The 20,542-nt window shown below is 38.6% G+C and overlaps 1 protein-coding gene across 4 annotated transcripts; it reads right to left on the bottom strand.

Annotated features, from left to right (window-relative positions):
• Positions 1-1,350: 1,350 nt before the first annotated feature.
• On the bottom strand, positions 1,351-20,169 carry LOC112057165 (zinc finger protein 300-like). Of its 4 annotated transcripts, none has more exons than XM_052890322.1 (9): positions 20,050-20,169; positions 18,312-18,405; positions 17,463-17,539; positions 14,388-14,494; positions 13,369-13,583; positions 13,189-13,292; positions 9,411-10,109; positions 8,645-8,782; positions 1,351-7,797 (listed from the first exon to the last, which is right to left on the bottom strand). In XM_052890322.1, exons 5-9 carry the CDS (start codon positions 13,512-13,514, stop codon positions 6,860-6,862), a joined length of 2,025 nt encoding a protein of 674 aa, XP_052746282.1. In that variant the 5' UTR covers positions 13,515-13,583; positions 14,388-14,494; positions 17,463-17,539; positions 18,312-18,405; positions 20,050-20,169; the 3' UTR covers positions 1,351-6,859. The 4 variants fall into 4 exon arrangements, with proteins under 4 accessions (XP_052746282.1, XP_052746281.1, XP_052746283.1 ...); XM_052890321.1 differs by having other exon boundaries at positions 13,369-13,514; XM_052890323.1 differs by lacking the exon at positions 8,645-8,782 and having other exon boundaries at positions 13,369-13,514.
• Positions 20,170-20,542: the final 373 nt, after the last annotated feature.

Here is a 20,542-nt window from a genome sequence, read left to right as displayed (position 1 = left end):
GCCAAGGAACATATATAATCACGTACCAATCTATTAATCTGTAGATTAGCAGTAGGATCATTATGACACTTAGACCATTTAATTAACAGGACCTCTCTAACCGTTACCCCTCTGGCAAAGATCAAAAACTATGATTTAACGCGTTTATAAAAACTGTTGCTATAGAATCGATGTTTCACTGTTGTAATCGTTTTCGTCGTGTGAAGAGCTCCCTAAAAATGCCGGTTTATGTAATTAAATAGCATAAAACACGGTTAGCGAGGCAGGTCCTGTTATTTAAATGGTCTAAGATTTCTAACAGCCAGTCCGCCATCTTGGGGAGGCCGCCATATTGGATTTGTAATGACGTTTCTTAGCTAATCATGTATTGTAACTCAGAGCGTGTGCAAAATTTTATCCTATTCGAAGACCGGGAAGTGGATCAAATTAAGATTCCAAGATTTTCTTACATACACACAGATTAATAGATACTCCATATACATAATTAGTCACAAGTGAAGCTATTAAAGTCATAATAAATATTGTCCTGTTATAAAAAATATATGGAGCTGAAGGGGACAAAACTAGCGTCTACTTTTTGTAGTTAAAGTTTCCACACATAATATTTGCACTATAATTTTGAGAATTTACTCAGATTTTTTTTTTTATTTGGCCGACGATTTCAGTCTTTCCATTAGCCAAACTCTGCTAATAACACATAACACGCTACAAATATGTAAAGTAACAAGTGACGTAAAAAATTCAAGCTAATAAAAAATGTAACTAACTAGCAGACGGAACGCGGATTGCCCGTGTAGTTCCCGTCCCCGTGATAATAGGGAGATTAATATAGCATATGACACTCACAAATAACGTGGCTTTCTAGTGGTTAAAGATTTTTCAGAATCGGTTTAGTAGATGCTAAGATTACCTACAACACCACAAACTTCACCTCTAGGCTCTATATTAGTATAAATTTTAAAGTGTCGAAAATAAAACACCATTAATTTTATTATCTACCAAAACATTTACTCTTATTTACTTTTGAAAACAAATTTTAAACAAAAACTAAAAAATCTTAAATAGTATTATTATTTATCACATTTTTGAATAATACATTTTATTTTAATAAAGGAAATAAATTATTAAAAAAATATAAAAATAATTTAAAATACTTAACAGCAGTAGTAGATTTACCAGTAGACAGCAAATTTGACCCAAAAAACTTTTTCTTCAACAGAAATAAAGAAAATGTATCAATTTTAATATTTTAGTCCTGTAGTAAGAATATTAAAACTTGCAATTTTATTAATACAATTTACCTAAGGCAATAGGGATGATGACAGATTTTTTAATTGTATATAAATTAAGAGTATACTAATAGCAAAGCAATTTTGTAAAAGTAACAGGGTATCTGCGATCATTACTTTCGGAGCTACAGGGATTTAAAGGGTCAGATTTGCGGCGCTGCCGCGGATCCCTGAAAAACGCCCCATACAAAATGGTACGAACTAATGACGTCGCAGGCATGTAATGATCGTTAGATTTGTATGTGCGTACAAACAAAATTACTAATGTCTTCGTTATTTGTGCGTTTATGTTTATAGTTCATTTATTAAAAAATGTCACATTTAATGTTAGGAAGCTAAAACTGTATGAATTTTCAACGATAAAAGATTTTTAATAGATTTTGAAATTTTATAATCTTATTTACTTTGCAAATCTTTGCTTTTTATATTTAAATTAGTTAACATTGACCTTATTTACCCGAATGTATCATAAAAATCAATATATTCAAACCTAGTCATCATCCCCATTGTATTGAACTAAGATTCATATCGAAGTTCAAAGTTCAGTAAATCAGTAGGGGCTACAAAAATTCAATAGCCGACTGGCAGCAAATTCGTAAATCCGCCACTGCTTAACAGTAAGCTATTTGACTAATAGTTAAGCTCATTATTAAAAATATTTATTAAAAATTATTAAGTTTACAATATTTTTTTCCGTCGTAGATAATTTTTAGGACATAGACAGTAGAAACAAACAGGACATAGACAAGTAAAAATTAGGCTAACTATATAGCTTATAAAGAGACTAATATAAACTTAAAACGTCTGTTTTTAGTTCACACTAAGAACTTACATGGAAAAATAAATTCAAAATTCATATTATCAAGTATCAAGTAGTTGCAGTCCCAAGTGTACACAGTGTTACCATAAGAACGACAATATGTGACTACAGCGCCCTCATTTATTTTCTACGTCGCACTGTATTATTACTATTTTGTGTCGCACTATAATAATTCTCAGAGCAATTATTGTATAGGACCTGCCTCGCTTGACATTACTTTTCTGTCAAAGTATATGATCGACGATCTAATGCGATTATAAAAACCGTCTCTATAGTATCGATGTTAAATAGTCGTAATCCGTGTTCGTCGGTTAAAGAGCTCCGTAAAAATACCTTTCTGTGTAATTGAATGGTGTAATAAACGGGCAAAAACTTCTAGTTTAGTATAAGATATATACCAAATCTAAGCTCGTTTTCCTCAGAAAATGACAGACTATTTTGTTCGTGACTATGAGTGCGATACAGGTCCTTCTATAATTGGTCTGAGTACAGATCGTAACCAACAATGCTTAGTGACCAAAAACAACATAGCACTTCTTACGAAAAAAGTTTTACTATTACTATTTATTTATTTATTAAGACTAATTTTGGTATATAGACACCTAAGTAGCAGGCGATAAGGACAGCGGAAGTTTGTATGAGCAGTGGCGTGTACTAGACTCACAACGACCTCTGGCGCAGTCGGTAGTACTGTGGATCTCGACTGGTCCTGGGGCCTGGGTTTGATTCCAATCTAGGATCGTTTAAGGATTTTATATTTTCTAATTTTGCGCAGGTCTGGTCTAATGGAATATTATTTAATTTCTTACCAACTATGGGGCTGTAGTCATGTAGCATGTCGATTCTCTTTCTACAAACGCAAGCGCTTTGAAAACTAGAAATATGTATGGCAATGTCATATTTTACTATCAGGTCACGTGATCAAGTTGTCGATCGGATCTGTCATATCCATACAGTTTGTTATTTGTCGAAGCGTTATCGTTTGTAGAAATAGAATCGACATGCCACATGGCTACCGACCCAGCGGCCTTATTATGTATCTCAGTGTGCCATTTTAATAATTAATTTCGTTTTTGTGATCATCTAACAGAGTTATTTCTACGAAATGACCTTGACTACGCCATTTACGTCAAGTGGCAATGATGTTTTGTTTTAAACATTCATCTGACATTATTATTTCAACCAACTTACGTAAATACTAGTTTATTTATAAAATAACGTTATTTTATATTATATAGTATTTATTAGTATAGTATATACTCTATACTATATACTATACTAATGTAATTTTACATAAAATTACGATAATATCGTTTAAAACAATGTCAGACGATACGATAAGAAACGATGTAGTGACTGATTATAATATAATAAAAATAATTTTTAATAGTGTTTTGTATTTTATATTGACATTGTTAAAAATTAAATAAAAAAAGGAGAAATAAATAAATGAGAGAACAAATCCATATGATTATAATAAATAAATAAATAAATATACTTAAACAATACACATCACTATCTAGCCCCAAAGTAATCATACAGAGTAGCTTGTGTTCTGGGTGCTAAGATAGTTGATAGTATTATAATATTAATATACAATTATATACTACATATAAATACTTATACAGGGTGTGGCGTAAATAATGGATAACCCTGTACCTGCCGAAGAGCCTCCAAATGGGCTATTCGAATATAGATTTTTTTTTATTTATTGAAGTTTCGTTTTGAGAAAAATGGCTTAAGTCATGTTTTTATAAAAATGGGTACTTTCACTTACTAATTTTGCTACAGTAATCTCAAATTTTGGAATTTTCTTTTTCTGTTTTTTTTTATAATATAGCTTAAGAGTTGTGCTACTGTTATTGATAAGGAATTTCTAATTCGTTACTCTAGTTTTGGCAAAAATTAACATGAAAGTTCAAAAAAGCCTTATTGATTATTCAGTTTGTTAATTTTGTACATCATATGGTTTAAAAAATCTCTATTAGAGCTGATTTGCCCATTATCTTAAAAACATGCTTGCTTAATGCAGATTCCGAAACGGTATAATACTTATTACATATCGCGATATTTACGAAAAAAATTGGCAATAGTCAAGAACATGTCCTTGTTTTATTTTTATTAAGTAAATTATTAAGCTATCACAAACAAATTATCTATTGCAATTTAAGTTGACTAGGTTTACCAGTGGGTGTGTGGGTTGTTTTAAAAAATAAATAAAAAACATAAAACGATTTTTTTTTATTGAAAAAGCTAAAACACAAAAGTTTACATTTTAAATTAAATGTTCAAAATGGCCGCCATTTGCGGCAATGCAGGCCCTGCAACGACGGATGAATGACCTTTTCAGGCGTCGTACAAAGCCAGATCTCTTTATTTCGTCAGCAGCTTGAAAAATCCGGACCTTTAATTGTTCCAGGGATGTTATCTCCGTCTTGTAGACCTTTTCTTTTAAACATCCCCAGTAAAAAAAGTCGAGAGGATTCAGATCAGGAGATCTTGGCGGCCACAAAATGGGTCCTAAACGACCAATCCATCTCTCATTGTATTCATCATTCAGGTGATCCCGGACAATGCGTGCGTAGTGAGCAGGGCAACCATCATTTTGTAACCAGTGGTTATCTGGCACATTTAAACTTTTTAATTGTTGTGGTAAAATATTTTGCAGAAAATTTAAATAAATGGGACCCGTTAGTGTCTCCGGAAGTTCAATGGGCCCAACTATTTGACCGTTTAAAATTCCCGTCCAAAGATTTACTTTAAATTGGACTTGAGCACGATCTTGTCTACATTGTCTGGGGTTCACTGCCTGCCAACTATGGAGGTTGTGCAAATTGAGGTAGCCATTTCGTCTACAACTTGATTCATCGCTCCACAATATTTTGTTAAAGAAATCTGTATCTTCTCTTATTTTTCGTAACATTATTCGGCAGAAATGCACTCTCGGCGCATAATCCCTTGTCATAAGAGTCTGCACTCTCTGAAAATGGAATGGATGAAGCTTATGCCTGTGCAGGATTCTGCCCACAGTGCGCGTATCCACATGAGTTTCGCTACTTATTTCGCGAATTGATAATTCAGGGTTTGCTCTTACAGCGTTTAAAACTTCGTCATCACCATGTCGTCGAGGTCTACCTTCCGAAGCTCCACCAACACCGGTACCAGGCATCCGTCCTTCGCTAAAAGCGACGTGCACTCGTGTAAACACGCGATAATCGGGATGTCGATCGTCTTCGATAATATCACAAATGTCCAATTCGTATAGCAAAAACAGAGTCCGTAGTACGTAAGCCAAATTCACTTTTAAAAAAATCCAATCACGTGAAAATACAACCGAGATATGCGCATGCAACGATAGTCAAATGAGCACTAACTGCAACTGTATAACACAAGTTCTGAGTTCTAAACCTGTTTTTGTCGTTTGTAATAAGAACAATAAACATCTCTCTATCGCACAACTACTGTTTACCTAACATGAAAATGCTTTGTCTCTGTCCTTTGAAGAGATTAACCATGGCGTTTTTTCCAGTGACAAACAACCACAGGTAGTCGAAATAAGGTCGTTATCTGCTTGCTCTATCCATATTGACTACCTGCCCCCGGTCACACAATAAAGGGTCGACCCATATTACGTTAACAAAGACATGTTTGTGATAATTTAATAATGTAGTTAAAAAATCAAGGACATGTTCTTGGCTATTGCCATTTTTTTTCGTAAATAACATGATATTTAGTAGGTATTATACCATTTCGGAATCTGCATTAAACAAGCATGTTTTTAAGATAATGGGCAAGTCATCTCTCATAGAGATTTTTTACACCAGATGTTGCACAAAGTTAAGAAATTGGATAATTAATAAGGCTTTTTGAACTTTCATGTTATTTTTTTCCAAAACTAGAGTAACAAACTGGGAATTCCTTATACCAACCAATAGCACAATTCTTTAGCTGTATTATAAAAAAACCAGAATGCAAAAAATCTAAAATTTGTGGTAACTGTAGCAAAATGAATAAATGAAAGTACCCATTTTTTGAAAAACATGAATTAAGCCATTTTTCTTAAAACGAAACTTAAATAAATAAAAAAAAATCTATATTCCTATAGCCCATTAGGAGTCTCTTCGGCAGGTACAGGGTTATCCATTATTTACGCCACACCCTGTATAATGTATAAATACACACAGACACTGGAAAACAGTCATGCTCATCACACCAATATTTTCCAGTTGTGGGAATCGAACCGATTATATAGATGAATGGTACACAGAGATATATAATAACCCTGCTGGGTGAAAATGAGCCCTCAGCGTATGCAGTGCATTTTGTGTCTAGAGTGCACGCCACTGCGCATGAGGCGGAGATCGCGCGAGCAAGTGTCGAGTACGCGTGAGCAAGTGTGAGCAAGTGTCGAGTATGCGGGAGCAAGTTTCGAGCACGCGTGAGCAAGTGTCGAGCACGCGTGAGCAAGTGTCGAGTATACGGGAGCAAGTTTCGAGCACGCGTGAGCAAGTGTCGAGTACGCGTGAGCAAGCGTCGACTATGCGGGAGCAAGTCTCGAGCAAGTGCTGTCTAGCGCGGGTAGAGGGGGGGGGGGTGTGAGTCAACAGTGGAGGACAAGTCGCAGGCGCCACTAGTGTGTGTGTGTCTACGCGCAGTGTTGGGTTCTCATGTGGGATTTTAAGGTACTGCTTTGTGTAGTTCTATAGTTGCATGCATTACATGAGAATGGTTTCCTGTGTATTCTTGTATGTTATTTTAAATCATTTTTTTGAATACATTTATATTCACAACTAGTACAAGCGAATGGTTTCTCTCCTGTGTGTACCCTCATATGTGTTTTTAAACTACTTTTTTGATTACATTTAAAATCACAACTAGTACAAGCGAATGGTTTCTCTCCTGTGTGTATCATCATATGTGTTGTTAAATGGCTTTTTTGAATACATTTAAAATCACAACTAGTACAAGCGAATGGTTTCTCTCCTGTGTGTACCCTCATATGTCTTTTTAAATTACTTTTGCGATTACATTTAAAATCACAAATAGTACAAGCTAATGGTTTCTCTCCTGTGTGTACTCTCATATGTGTTTTTAAACTACTTTTTTGAATACATTTAAAATCACAACTAGTACAAGCGAATGGTTTCTCTCCTGTGTGTACCCTCATATGTATTTTTAAATGGCTTTTTTGAATACATTTAAAATCACAACTAGTACAAGCGAATGGTTTGTCTCCCGTGTGTACCCTCATATGTGTTTTTAAACTACTTTTTTGATTACATTTAAAATCACAACTAGTACAAGCGAATGGTTTCTCTCCTGTGTGTACCCTCATATGTATTTTTAAACTACTTTTTTGATTACATTTAAAATCACAACTAGTACATGCGAATGGTTTCTCTCCTGTGTGTACCCTCATATGTATTTTTAAATGGCTTTTTTGAATACATTTAAAATCACAACTAGTACATGCGAATGGTTTCTCTCCTGTGTGTATTTTCAAATGATTCTCCAAGTAGTCTTTTTTCTTACTTATAAATCCGCAGGAGCTACACTTGAAGACATTGTCAAGTGTGTGTAGAACTAAATGATTCTCCAATGATTTTTGAGTTTTACATATATAGTTACATATGTCACAACGTAAATCGTTTTGGAGAGAAATGACTTGCTCTTGCTTGTCCGGGAGTTCTGAAACATAAAAAATATCAAAATTTTAATTTAGTACCAGCTAAAATGCATAAAACAGTATTTAAAAAAAGACTCGAATTGAGAACCTCCTCCTTTTTTCGAATTCGTTTAAAAATATTTTCAACAACAGTAATGATCTGACTATTTTAGCTAGCCGATCGCTACCCCTCTCGAACTCCCCATTCTTTACGGAAACAAGTCGCGCCATCTGATGTCCGTCTGAGATTACAATTTGTTTGTCGTGTGTATCGTCAGTCCCACGGTGCGGAGCATCGTGTGACTGACGATACCATAGTTTTAAGAGACTCTGAATTATGTTACTTAAAACTTTATCAAAAAACAACGGAATTTGTATGAAATGTTCGTGCTTCAAGTAAGTTTTATGAGTTAGTCGACTATAACTGTTTATACATATAGTAAGTACTATCTAGTTGTTATTTCCTTGTACTAGAAATTTCATTATACACTAGTTTCAAGGTCTGAAAGTCGCCATGACATTTATTAGTCCAATACAAGAAACCCATTAACAACATTAAAAATTACCTGAAGCTAATTCACACGCTAGCTAAAGATAATTTTTAATTTATGAAAAAAATTAAACATTTATTCAAGCTTTCTTTGTACTTGTAATTTCATTATACACTAGTTTCAAGGTCTGAAAGCTGCCCTGACATTTATTAGTCCAATACAAGAAACCCATTAACAATATTCAAAATTACCTGAAGCTAATTCACACGCTAGCTAAAGATAATTTTTAATTTATGAAAAAAATTAAACATTCTTTCAAGCTTTCTTTGTACTTGTAATTTCATTATACACTAGTTTCAAGGTCTGAAAGCTGCCCTACGGTGCGGAGCATCGTGTGTATCGTCAGTCCCACGGTGCGGAGCATCGTGTGTATCGTCAGTCCCACGGTGCGGAGCAACTGCCGGCGCGCTTGGTGTCGCTTGCGGCTGTTTGTTGTTGGCAGACACGCGAACACTCACTGAATTATGGAGGGATATAAATTAGTATGTATAACAGGAACGGCTTAAATTAATACGTTAGCACCGCCTACAAATTGATCAGTAGGTAATCAACATAGGTAGGTAAACAACAAGAGCCGCGATAGCCCAGTGGATATGACCTCTGCCTCCGATTCCGGAGGGTGTGGGTTCGAATCCGGTCCGGGGCATGCACCTCCAACTTTTCAGTTGTGTGCATTTTAAGAAATTATATATCACGTGTCTCAAACGGTGAAGGAAAACATCGTAAGGGAACCTGCACACCAGAGAATTTTCTTAATTCTCTGCGTGAGTGAAGTCTGTCAATCCGCATTGGGCCAGCGTGGTGGACTATTGGCCTAACCCCTCTCATTCTGAGAGGAGACTCGAGCTCAGCAGTGAGCCGAATATGGGTTGATAACGACGAGGTAATCAACAGCAAAGCAGCAGGCACATATGATGTTATTTATCGCTTTTTAGTTTAGTCGGTACGTTTTATGTTTTTGAAGTCGGTTTAATTTTTTTGTTAAATATTTTGGAATAAACTAAGAGTTGGAGGATTTTATAAAATCCTGTACTTTTCAAATTAGAGGTATTTAAATTTGGTTTTGGTTTTTTATTTACAATTACCTTTTTTTGTAGTACTTTTCTTGTTTGTTGGTGGAATGAGTTTAGTATGTTTGTCGCGTGTATCGTCAGTCCTACGGTGCGGAGCATCGTGTGTATCATCAATCCCACGGTGCGGAGCATCGTGTGTACCATCAGTCTCACGGTGCGGAGCATCGTGTGTACCATCAGTCCCACGGTGCGGAGCATCGTGTGTATCATCATTCCCACGGTGCGGAGCATCGTGTGTATCATCAATCCCACGGTGCGGAGCATCGTGTGTACCATCAGTCTCACGGTGCGGAGCATCGTGTGTACCATCAGTCCCACGGTGCGGAGCATCGTGTGTATCATCATTCCCACGGTGCGGAGCATCGTGTGTATCATCAGTCCCACGGTGCGGAGCATCGTGTGTACCATCAGTCCCACGGTGCGGATCATCGTGTGTACCATCAGTCCCACGGTGCGGAGCATCGTGTGTACCATCAGTCCCACGGTGCGGATCATCGTGTGTACCATCAGTCCCACGGTGCGGAGCATCGTGTGTACCATCAGTCCCACGGTGCGGATCATCGTGTGTACCATCAGTCCCACGGTGCGGAGCATCGTGTGTACCATCAGTCCCACGGTGCGGATCATCGTGTGTACCATCAGTCCCACGGTACGGAGCGGATGCGCTTGGTGTCGCTTGCGGTTTATTTTTGGTCGACGCGCGAACTTTCACTGAAGTATGGGTGGAAAAAATAAAAATACAAATAAGTTAGTATGTAGTAGTTAGTAGTAAGTATGATATAATTTAAGGTCCATTTAATTTAGAAAACATGTTCTTTAAACATTTATAATTCATTTTCGTTATTTTAGAATTTAAACTATGGTGAATGTGGTGGTGACAGAAGGGCTGGCTCATTTGCGCAAAGGATCAGCCTGTCTGTCCAGCGCGGAAATGCAGCCAGTATTCTTGCCACCATTCCACGTGGGCATGATTTGTATAGTTGTTAGGATAAGTTAGCTTAAGTACCTTATTGTATTTTTTCTCAATAAAAAAAAAAAAATGGTGAGTGTTATTCATATTAATTGATTATGCAGCCGTGATAGCCCAGTGGATATGACCTCTGCCTTCGATTCCGGAGGGTGTGGGTTCGAATCCGGTCCGGGGCACGCACCTCCAACTTTTCAGTTGTGTGCATTTTAAGAAATTAAATATCACGTGTCTCAAACGGTGAAGGAAAACATCGTAAGGAAACCTGCATACCAGAGAATTTTATTAATTCTCTGCGTGAGTGAAATCTGCCAATCCGCATTGGGCCAGCGTGGTGGACTATTGGCCTTACGCCTCTCATTCTGAGAGGAGACTCGTGCTCTGCAGTGAGCCGAATATGGGTTGATAATGATGATGATTATAAAACACGGCTAAAACTCACGTGATATAAGGTCGGATCAGAGTATGCCGGACTAGTTTCGAACCCATACGGGGCCCGTAGTCATGAGCTGGTTCTTGCAACGCGGCACGATCCAAACTCTTTTGGATTGTGCCGCGTTGCAAGAACCAGCTCATCTATACTTATAATAAATCTGTAGAGAGGTCAATTCTGTACATGAAATATATTTCCAAATTAACTATCAGGGGGTGATTAGTGATCGATACTGATGCCAAAAATGCAATCAGTAAAATTTTTGTCTGTCTGTCTGTATGTTCTTTATAGAAACAAAAACTACTGGACGGATTTTAATGAAACTTGGTACAAATATTCTACATACTCCTGGGCAGGTTATAGTATACTTTTCATTACGCTACGATCAATAGGAGCAGAGCAGTGAAGAGAAATGTTGAGAAAACGGGAGAATATACTCAATTTTTTAAGCTTCCGTCGCGTGTACAGCCTTAATGGTTAAAGCTACATGGAAATCATGTATCACGGAAATGTTCTCCTTAAAATTATCTATAAAAACACAACAGCATATATATGTCTATCTTTTATGGTTGACTCACAATAACACGTGTAACTCCCGGTAGCTTAGCAGTTCGGAGCTTTCTAATTACATTTGTCTACTCTTATGTTTATAACACTCATCATTCATCCCTAACTAAAAAAGTTAACATTATTACCTATTCAATAAAAAAAGAATCATAAAAATCGGTAAAGAAACACCAAAGTTATACATGAAATACGCTAAGCCATCGCGCGTGAATACTAATTCATGCTTTAAGGATTATTTTTGTGTAACGGTTGCCGCGCTCGATGCGACTCGCGGGGGGGGGGGAATAAATAAAGAAGTGCAGCCTTAATGAGTAGGGTAGGGGTAGGGTAGGGTAGGGTAGGCGTAGGGTAGGAGTAGTGTAGGGTAGGGGTAGGGTAAGGTAGTGGTAGGGTAGGGGTAGGGTTGGGATAGGGTAGGGTAGAGGTAGGGTAGGATAGGATAGAGGTAGTTGAAAGTTTACGACTTTCACGCGGACGAAGTCGCGGGCGTCCGCTAGTTAATGAATATAAGCCCATGGTTACGGTAAATACTTTCCAGGACCCTGTATAACCACGAGATTGTTTAACGAGTAGGTTGTTCGGTTGTTGACGAGGTTTTTGTACGAGCCATTGTTATTTTTGAATTGAGTTTCAGAGTAATAACCCTTCTTGACAGTTGGGTAAAAAGTACCTTACTTTTTTTATTCTTTACCTTTGTTAGCCCTTGACTGCAATCTCACCTGATGGTAAGTGATGATGCAGTCTAAGATGGAAGCGGGTTAACTTGTTAGGTAGAGGATGAAAATCCACACCCCTTTCGGTTTCTACACGGCATCGTACCGGAACGCTAAATCGCTTGGCGGTACGTCTTTGCCGGTAGGGTGGTAACTAGCCACGGCCGAAGCCTCCCACCAGCCTGACCTTACCTTACTGCTAACTTCTTATCTTCTTAATATATACGAGTAAATGCCGTAGAACACCATCAGCTCCGTGAACTGAACCGTGGGATACATGTCACATAGCCTCAGACCAACTATTCTATAGGACTTGCCTCGCTAGGTGTTACTTTTCTGTCGAAGTATATGATCAACGATCTAATGCGATTATAAAAGCTGTCTCTATAGAATCGATGTTAAATAATTGTAATCGTGTTCGTCGGTTACAGAGCTCTGTAACAGTACCTTTTTGTGTAGTTGAATTGTGTAAAAAACGGTCAAAAACTTCTAGTTTAGTATAAGATATATACCAAATCTAAGGTCGTTTTCCTCAGAAAATTACAGACAATTTTGTTTGTGACTATGAGTGCGATATAGGTCCTTCTATAATGGGGATGATGACTAGGTTTGAATATATTGATTTTAATGATACATTCGGGTAAATAAGGTCAATGTTAACTAATTTATACATAAAAAGCAAAGATTGTCTGGATATTTGCAAAATAAATAAGATTATAAAATTTCAAAACTATTAAAAATATTTTATCGTAATTAGATGAAAATTCATACAGTTTTAGCTTCCTTACATTAAATGTGACATTTTTCAATATATGAACTATAAACATAAACGCACAAATAACAAAGATATTTGTGATTTTGTTTAAACGCCCATACAAATCTAATGATCATTAATTGCCTACGACGTCATAAGTTCGTACCATTTTGTATGGAGCGTTTTTCAGGGATCCGCGGCAGCGCCGCAAATCTGACCCTTTAAATCCCTGTAGCTCCGAAAGTAATGATCGCAGATACCCTGTTACTTTTACAAAATTGCTTTACTATTAGCATACTCTTAATTTATATACAATTTAATTAACTGTCATCATTTCAATTGGTCTGAGCACATACCGACGGGCGAGTTGTAAGTCCGTATGTTGACTCGCAGCATGTGAGCGAATTCTGCCCCGTAGAACACCATCAGCTCTGTGAATCGTGGGATTATTTTAATGGTCCTGAAAATGGAAAAAAAGATTTTTTGAAGAGATACAAGATTGGGTGGTGGCTTCGGTCGTGGCCAGGCTAGCGTACCTGTAGTACAGCTCGCCGCGGTACTGGAAGGCGACCAGGTTCTGCTCGCACCAGTGCCGCGAGCAGTTGACGTAGCGCATCCAGTTGGACTTGTTCGGGTCCCCGGCGTCCACCACGTGCGTGGGCTTGCCGATGCCGTCGTACATCTGCAAGTTAGCCCTTGACTACAATCTCACCTGATGGTAAGTGATGATGCAGTCTAAGATAGAAGCGGGCTATTGTTAGGAGGATGAAAATCCACACCCCTTTCGGTTTCTACACATCGTACCGGATCGCTTAATTGCTTGGCGGTACGTCTCAATCGGTAGAGTGGTAACTAGCCACGGCCAAAGCCTCCCACTAGCTAGACCTAGACCAAGTAAGAAAACCTCAATCGGTCCAGCCTGGGATCGAACCCAGGACCTCCGTCAAGTAAATCCATCGTGCATACCAGTGTGCCACGGAGGCCGTCTCATGAGTGAGAGTATTCGGTCGTGGCTAGATACACGGACGCAAAGTAGCATAAGTGGCCACTTGTTCATTCATCAGTATATATCGAAACTTGTTTTACACATTTAGTGAACGAGAATTGCACGGTTCGCAGTGTGACGTCATTCTAAATACAACATGTCGGACAATACAAGTATCCTTAATGCATTCCTACAATATGGGTATCAAATGAAAGGGCTTGCTTAGTATAACTCGAAAAATAATGTGACTTTACTCTAAATAATATGGCGGTCTTATAAACACAGGATTAAGTTATTTAGGCTTACCTACAATTTGGGTATCAAATGGAAGGGCGTCCTTAGAGTATCTCCAAAATTAAAGTGACGTCACTCAAAAATGGCGAACTTCTTATACATGGCAAACTAAGTTTTATATGCATTCTTACAATATGGGCATCAACTAAAAGTGCTTGCTAAGTATTACTAGAAAAAATAATGCGACGTCACTCCAAGCCAATATGGCGGCCTTCTAAACATCGTGAAGAGCCCTCCGAGACTCGCTTCTACGTAGATTCAACCATCAGCACTGACCTGCCAGCAGTAGGTGGAGGTGATCTCTTTGCTCTTGACGCCGCGGTATGGACCGAAGCGGACCCCGCTGGGCAGCGTCAGCGTGGAGAACACTCCCAGACCAGCTCCTACGTAGATTCATAGATAAACAAAGCTCATGAAATTAAAAATAAACAACGTTATAATTACGTTTTTAATTTATATAATTATTTAAATGATTTTATTTTTTCTGTTTAAAAAATTCTATACATTCTTGTTAAAAAATTAAAAACAATTAAATTTAAAAATTATTTTACTGAATGAAAAGCACTTTTTATACATTACTAGCGGACGCCCGCGACTTCGTCCGCGTAAATTTCGATGTCAACTTTACTACTACCCCTACCCTATCCTACCCCTACCCTACCACTACCCCAACCCTACCCTACCCCAAACCTACCCCTACCTTACCTACACCCTACCCCCATCCTACCCCTACCCTCCCCGTACCCTATCCCTTTCCTACCCCTATCCCACCCGTACCCCTATCTCACGCCTATCCTACCCTTACCCTACCACTTCCCTATCCTACCCGTACCTCTACCCTACCACTACCCTACCTCTACCCCTACCCTACCACTACCCTAAACCCGGCCCTAAACCTACCCTACCCCTACGCTTCCCTACCCGTACCTTACCCTACCCTGTAACTTCTCTATCTTACTCCTACCCCTAGCAAAATCGGTCCAGTCCTTCGAGAGTGGTGGTGTGACCAAGAGAAATAGAGACTTCTATGCTAATAATATAAAGAGGTAAAGTTTGTGTGGTTGTAGGAGGTAATCTCTGGATCTAGTGGACCGATTTGGAAAATTGTTTTACCAATAGAAAGCTACGTTATTTGCGAGTGTCATAGGCTATGTTTGATCCCCATATTCACACGGGAACGGGAACTACGTAAATGAAAGCGCCGGGCGTCATATAGCGGAATTTCTGCGTCTTTTAGAAATTTTGTATTATCTCCGAAACTATTAAGGTAATTAACATACTGTAAAGGGCAAATCTTATCTCCATAATATCCTTGTGATTATTAAATAATTTATTTTAATAAGGATTAAAGTTTAGTTGTATAAATAATGACGTAAACCTAAGTATATAAAATTAATAATTTTTAAAACACAAAAGGTACTATATCTGCTAACATATAGAAGATAGATATATGGTGTCGCGGACTTTTTTGTAGAACTTTTAAAGATACATAAAGTCTCTATACATTAATTTCAATTTTACACAATAGTTAAGGCAGCGCATGCGAATAAGTCTTTTTAAGAGGATTTTCAGTCCGACCTGTATGACAAAAACTGTGATAACTCGGCTAATATATATGATACCAATATAAAATATAGCATTCTACTCTCCCGATAATGTAGCATTCTACTGGTGAAAGAATTTTTAAAATCGGACCAGTAGTTCCGAAGATTACCCCATTTAAAAAATGTGACAAACTTACAAACTTACAAACTTTACCTCTTTATAATATTAGTATAGAAGTATAGACTAGCGGACACCCGAACCATGGATTTTTCTGGGATGAAAAGTAGTTTCTATCTATTTCCACTCCAAATTTCAGCCAAATCGCTTCAGTAGCCGTGCGTAAAAGAGGAACAAATATACTTACACACTTTCACACTTACAAACTTTCGCCTTTATAATATTAGTGTGATGTTATAAAGACGTTACACGTACATAAAAGAGGGAATTACATAAACATCAGCTATGGCCTGTAAGATTTTTTTTTCTTTTTTTTTTTTTTCTTTACAAGTTAGCCCTTGACTACAATCTCACCTGATGGTAAGTGATGATGCAGTCTAATTGGAAGCGGGCTAACTTGTTAGGAGGAGGATGAAAATCCACACCCCTTTCGGTTTCTACACGGCATCGTACCGGAACGCTAAATCGCTTGGTCGTCTTTGCCGGTAGGGTGCTAAGTAGCCACGGCCGAAGCCTCCCACCAGCCAAAATTTCTCCTCCTCTTCAGATAACAATGGAGCTGGATCGAACTTTAGAACCCTGAACAGCTGAGCTTAGTAACATTAACGTTTAGCCTAAACCCAGGATTCTTTGCTGAAAACCTTGTCAAAGCAATAACAAAGAAAAAGTTTAAACTATACATTCCGCCAAAGCTCCGGGCGCCCCCAGCTAGGTCTCTAGCTAAGTATAAAAAACACTGGAGCTCTGGCGTGCCAGGAGCTGTGGCGTATTGTATAACTTGCTATTGTGTGGGGACAGCGGCAGTCGTATGGTTTGTAGTAGGAAGGAGGAGGAGGGTTACCTGGTATGATGGAGGGAGCGATGTGCAGGAACACGTGGGGGATGGTGAGCGCGGCGCGCGGGACGATGGGGGGGTAGGGAGACTTCGCCGGCACCTGCGGGTAGCGCCGCGTGTAGCAGTGGTGCAGTATAGCAGCAGTAGTACCAGTACTACATTATAGGATCACTACTGTATGGTATATGGTATAGCAGTACTGAAATACAGTATATCAGCAGTACAGTATAGCAATACTAAAGTATATCAGCAGTACAGTATACCGGCCGTACAGTATAACATACATATTACATAATATGTATTCTGTAACAGTACTACAGTAAAGTAGCGTCACAGTATAACAGCAGTAGTAAGGAAAGGATTAGTTATGTATAGTACTATACATTTATACTACAGTAAAGCAGTATTAGGTACAGTACTACAGTATACCAGGTCCCAGCAAGGAGCTCCAGCGCTCACATTCAGAGTGATCAGTATGCCTAGTGGGAGTTTCCAACATTTTCATACTATTACTATCACGTTGACGTTTACGCAAATTTATATAGAATTTGTTTTTTATTTTTTTATTTTTTTTTATTCTTTACCTTACCCTTGACTGCAATCTCACCTGATGGTAAGTGATGATGCACACTAAGATGGAAGCGTGCCAACTTTTAGGAGTTAAATGAAATCCACACCCCTTTCGGTTTCTACACGACATCGTACCGGAACGCTAAATCGCTTGGCGGTACCCCGTGACGCCGCTGAGGTCCCTGGCAAGGAGCCCCAGCGCTCAGAGTGATCAGAGCACGTACCTTGTCATCCGGCACGACGAGCAGCGCGCCATGTATAGCGCAGTACTCGTATACGTAGTCCTTGCAGCGCGAGCAGACTGGAACAAGCGGCTCGCTATAGCGTGTGATCGTTGCCGTACGGGGATGAAATATATGCAGTGTTGCTCGCTGATAACGTAGCTTCCCATTCGTGGAGGAATATTTAAAATCGGTTCAGTGGTTCAGGCGTGTAAGCGTAACAAACGAACTCACATTGGCATTTATTATATTAATGTTGGGTTGTTAACGGATAATAATAACAATTTTTATTATACAATAGAAATTACGTACGTAATTCGTATTTTAAACAATAAGTGAGCGGCCGGGGATCGAACCACCATCACTCGGTGATGAGTCCGTCCCTTCACCACTGAGCTATTAAATATTATTATGGCAGTCACTCAGCGAGCGATGGAGCGAGCTATGCTAGGAGTATCTCTGCGTGATCGAATCAGAATTCACCGACATAGCTCAACGAGTTGCGAAGCTGAAGTGGCAATAGGCAGCACATATTTCGAAGAGCCGATGGACGTTGGGGTCCCAAGGTGCTGGTGTGACCCCGCATTGGAAAGCGCAGTGTTGGTCGACCCCCCACTAGGTGGAGCAAAGAGATCAAGCGGGTTGCAGGGAGCCGCTGGATGCTGGCGGCTCGAGACCGTTGTGTTTGGAAGTCCATGTAAGAGGCCTAAATCGGTTCAGCAGTTTTCATTTCATTTTATTGATGAGACAAAAAACGAGGCAATTGTAATTGAATATGTGTGTCCAATCACAACCTGTCTAAAACGCAATCTCTGAGCGTCCGGATTCTAGTACGGAAGTATGGATACTCACAGATGTATTCGTCGTACGCCGGCTCCTCCGGCTCGTAGTAACTGATCCGCGGCTTCTTCCGCAGCTGCCGACTCATCGTGATGCTGTATTGTGACTGCAACAGGGACTTGTGTTTACAGTTGATAGCCTACCTCCTACCCTACCCCTACTTTACCACTACCCTACTCCTACCCTACCTCTACTCTACCGCTACCCTACCACTACCCTACCCCTACCCTACCCATACTCTACCGCTACCCTGCCACTACCCTACTCCTACTTTACCGCTACCCTACCACTACCCTACCGCTACCCTACTCCTACCCTACCCATACTCTACCGCTACCCTGCCACTACCCTACTCCTACTTTACCGCTACCCTACCACTACCCTACCGCTACCCTACTCCTACCCTACCCATACTCTACCGCTACCCTGCCACTACCCTACTCCTACTTTACCGCTACCCTACCACTACCCTACCGCTACCCTACTCCTACCCTACCCATACTCTACCGCTACCCTGCCACTACCCTACTCCAACTTTACCGCTACCCTACCACTACCCTACCGCTACCCTACTCCTACCCTACCCATACTCTACCGCTACCCTGCCACTACCCTACTCCAACTTTACCGCTATCCTACCACTACCCTACCCTACCACTACCCTACTCCTACTCTACCGCTACCCTACAACTCCACTTTTGGTCTGTACTTCATTTCATGAAAATCTTTGTTTTCTGATATTTTTTTCATAAAAACTTTGAAATTTGTTAATTCTGAATATAAATCATCCATAACAATATTGAGTCTATACAAAGAAGAGTCTTCAATGACAAACAGTTGACTAAAGAAAGTCAATCTGATTGAAATTGAACCATTTCTCTAAATACAAATAAGCCTTAACAATAGAAGTATGTAGCTATTAGTTCTATTAAAAAAGTATCATCACTACCATTGAACCATTTCTCTAATATGATGATTTCTCACTTTACTAATGATCATCGATTCAGATGAATTCTACAACACCCAAGTCTGTATTTATAATTTTATTTTTATATTATGTTTATGTTAGGTTAGTTACTAATAATTTGAATATTGTATTTAGTTGTATATGTATAATTGTTTCAGTATATGAATAAAATAACCAATTTATTTGAAGGACATATTGGTGACAAATTTGATCCTGAAAACAGTATTTTGAATACTTTATTTTTGTTCAACAGTAAAAAGTATAATTTAGTGAAAAAAGTTGGCAACCCTAGACCCTTGTACATGCTCCAATCACATTGAAAGAACAGCATGGTGGGGTCATGTTTTAATCACCCTCCTACAGAATAGCGTGATGGTTCTGTACTCCAGCCTCATATCTTGAAGAATAGCAGGGCGGGTTATCCTCAATTTTATCTACCCTTCCCAATTATCATATAGAATAGCATAACGTGATTGGTCTAAAATGTGCTGGAATGGCGACTCCCCACTGGATGGAGCGAGGACATCAAGCGGGTTGCAGGGAGCCGCTGGATGCTGGCGGCTCGACACCGTGGTGGAGGAACATGTTACTGGACGTGCAATGTGCATCGACATCGTCGAATTATTATGACAATGAGGACAATTGCTAAAAATAAGCTTGTTTACTTCTTTACCAAAGTTATACAAACCATTCACAACTCGAAATATTAACTGATTTTTGTTTATTGTAATGTATTTATAACATTATCGACTTAAAAACCATTAATAAATGCTAAAAACTTACCAACGATGCCTTTTTAAACACTATTTATTTAATTTTTGCACCACTTTTGCACTGATAAAGTTGCATGCACTTCACAAGTTCCCGAATTTTGCCGCTAAAATGCTAATACGTACGAATTATGAATTACAATTCGGTCATATAGAACAACGAAGTACCAACATTGAGACGATAATTCAAATTTTATCACAATGAAATAGTCTGGTTACTTTAATAGAATATTAAATTAAGACTCGCAATCATCTTGCAATTAACTTACCGTTTAATTAAATGTACTGTTTTGTATATTAATTGCTTCAGTAACGTAAAAAAATAAATAAGCTTTTTCCCGCCAATACGTTGAGCAACATGTAAGTACCAATATAAAAACCAAAATATTTTTTTCGAAGCATCCTATTGGATATTCGTTTTTTTTTTAATTTATTTTATGGCCTTGGGTACTAGTTTTTTAAAGCCTGGATATTAAATAGACCAAAACACATGACTAAGCCAAGGT

The sequence above is a fragment of the Bicyclus anynana genome, chromosome 27 (assembly GCF_947172395.1).
Source record: "Bicyclus anynana chromosome 27, ilBicAnyn1.1, whole genome shotgun sequence".
Classification (NCBI taxonomy): Eukaryota; Metazoa; Arthropoda; class Insecta; order Lepidoptera; family Nymphalidae; genus Bicyclus; species Bicyclus anynana.
Note: the sequence above shows the minus strand (reverse complement) of the source record. Positions and strands in the feature narration are given on the sequence as shown.

What these genes read in the sequence shown, in the direction of transcription:
- LOC112057165 (XM_052890322.1), bottom strand. Translation starts at nt 13,514, where the DNA reads ATGTACGACGGCATCGGCAAGCCCACGCACGTGGTGGACGCCGGGGAC. An exon ending in CGCGGCGAGCTGTACTACAG is followed by an intron (nt 13,293 to 13,368) that starts GTACGCTAGCCT and finishes TTCCATTTTCAG; the next exon opens with GACCATTAAAATAATCCCAC. An exon ending in GACTTACAACTCGCCCGTCG is followed by an intron (nt 10,110 to 13,188) that starts GTATGTGCTCAG and finishes CCCATACTTCAG; the next exon opens with TGAAAGTTCGCGCGTCGACC.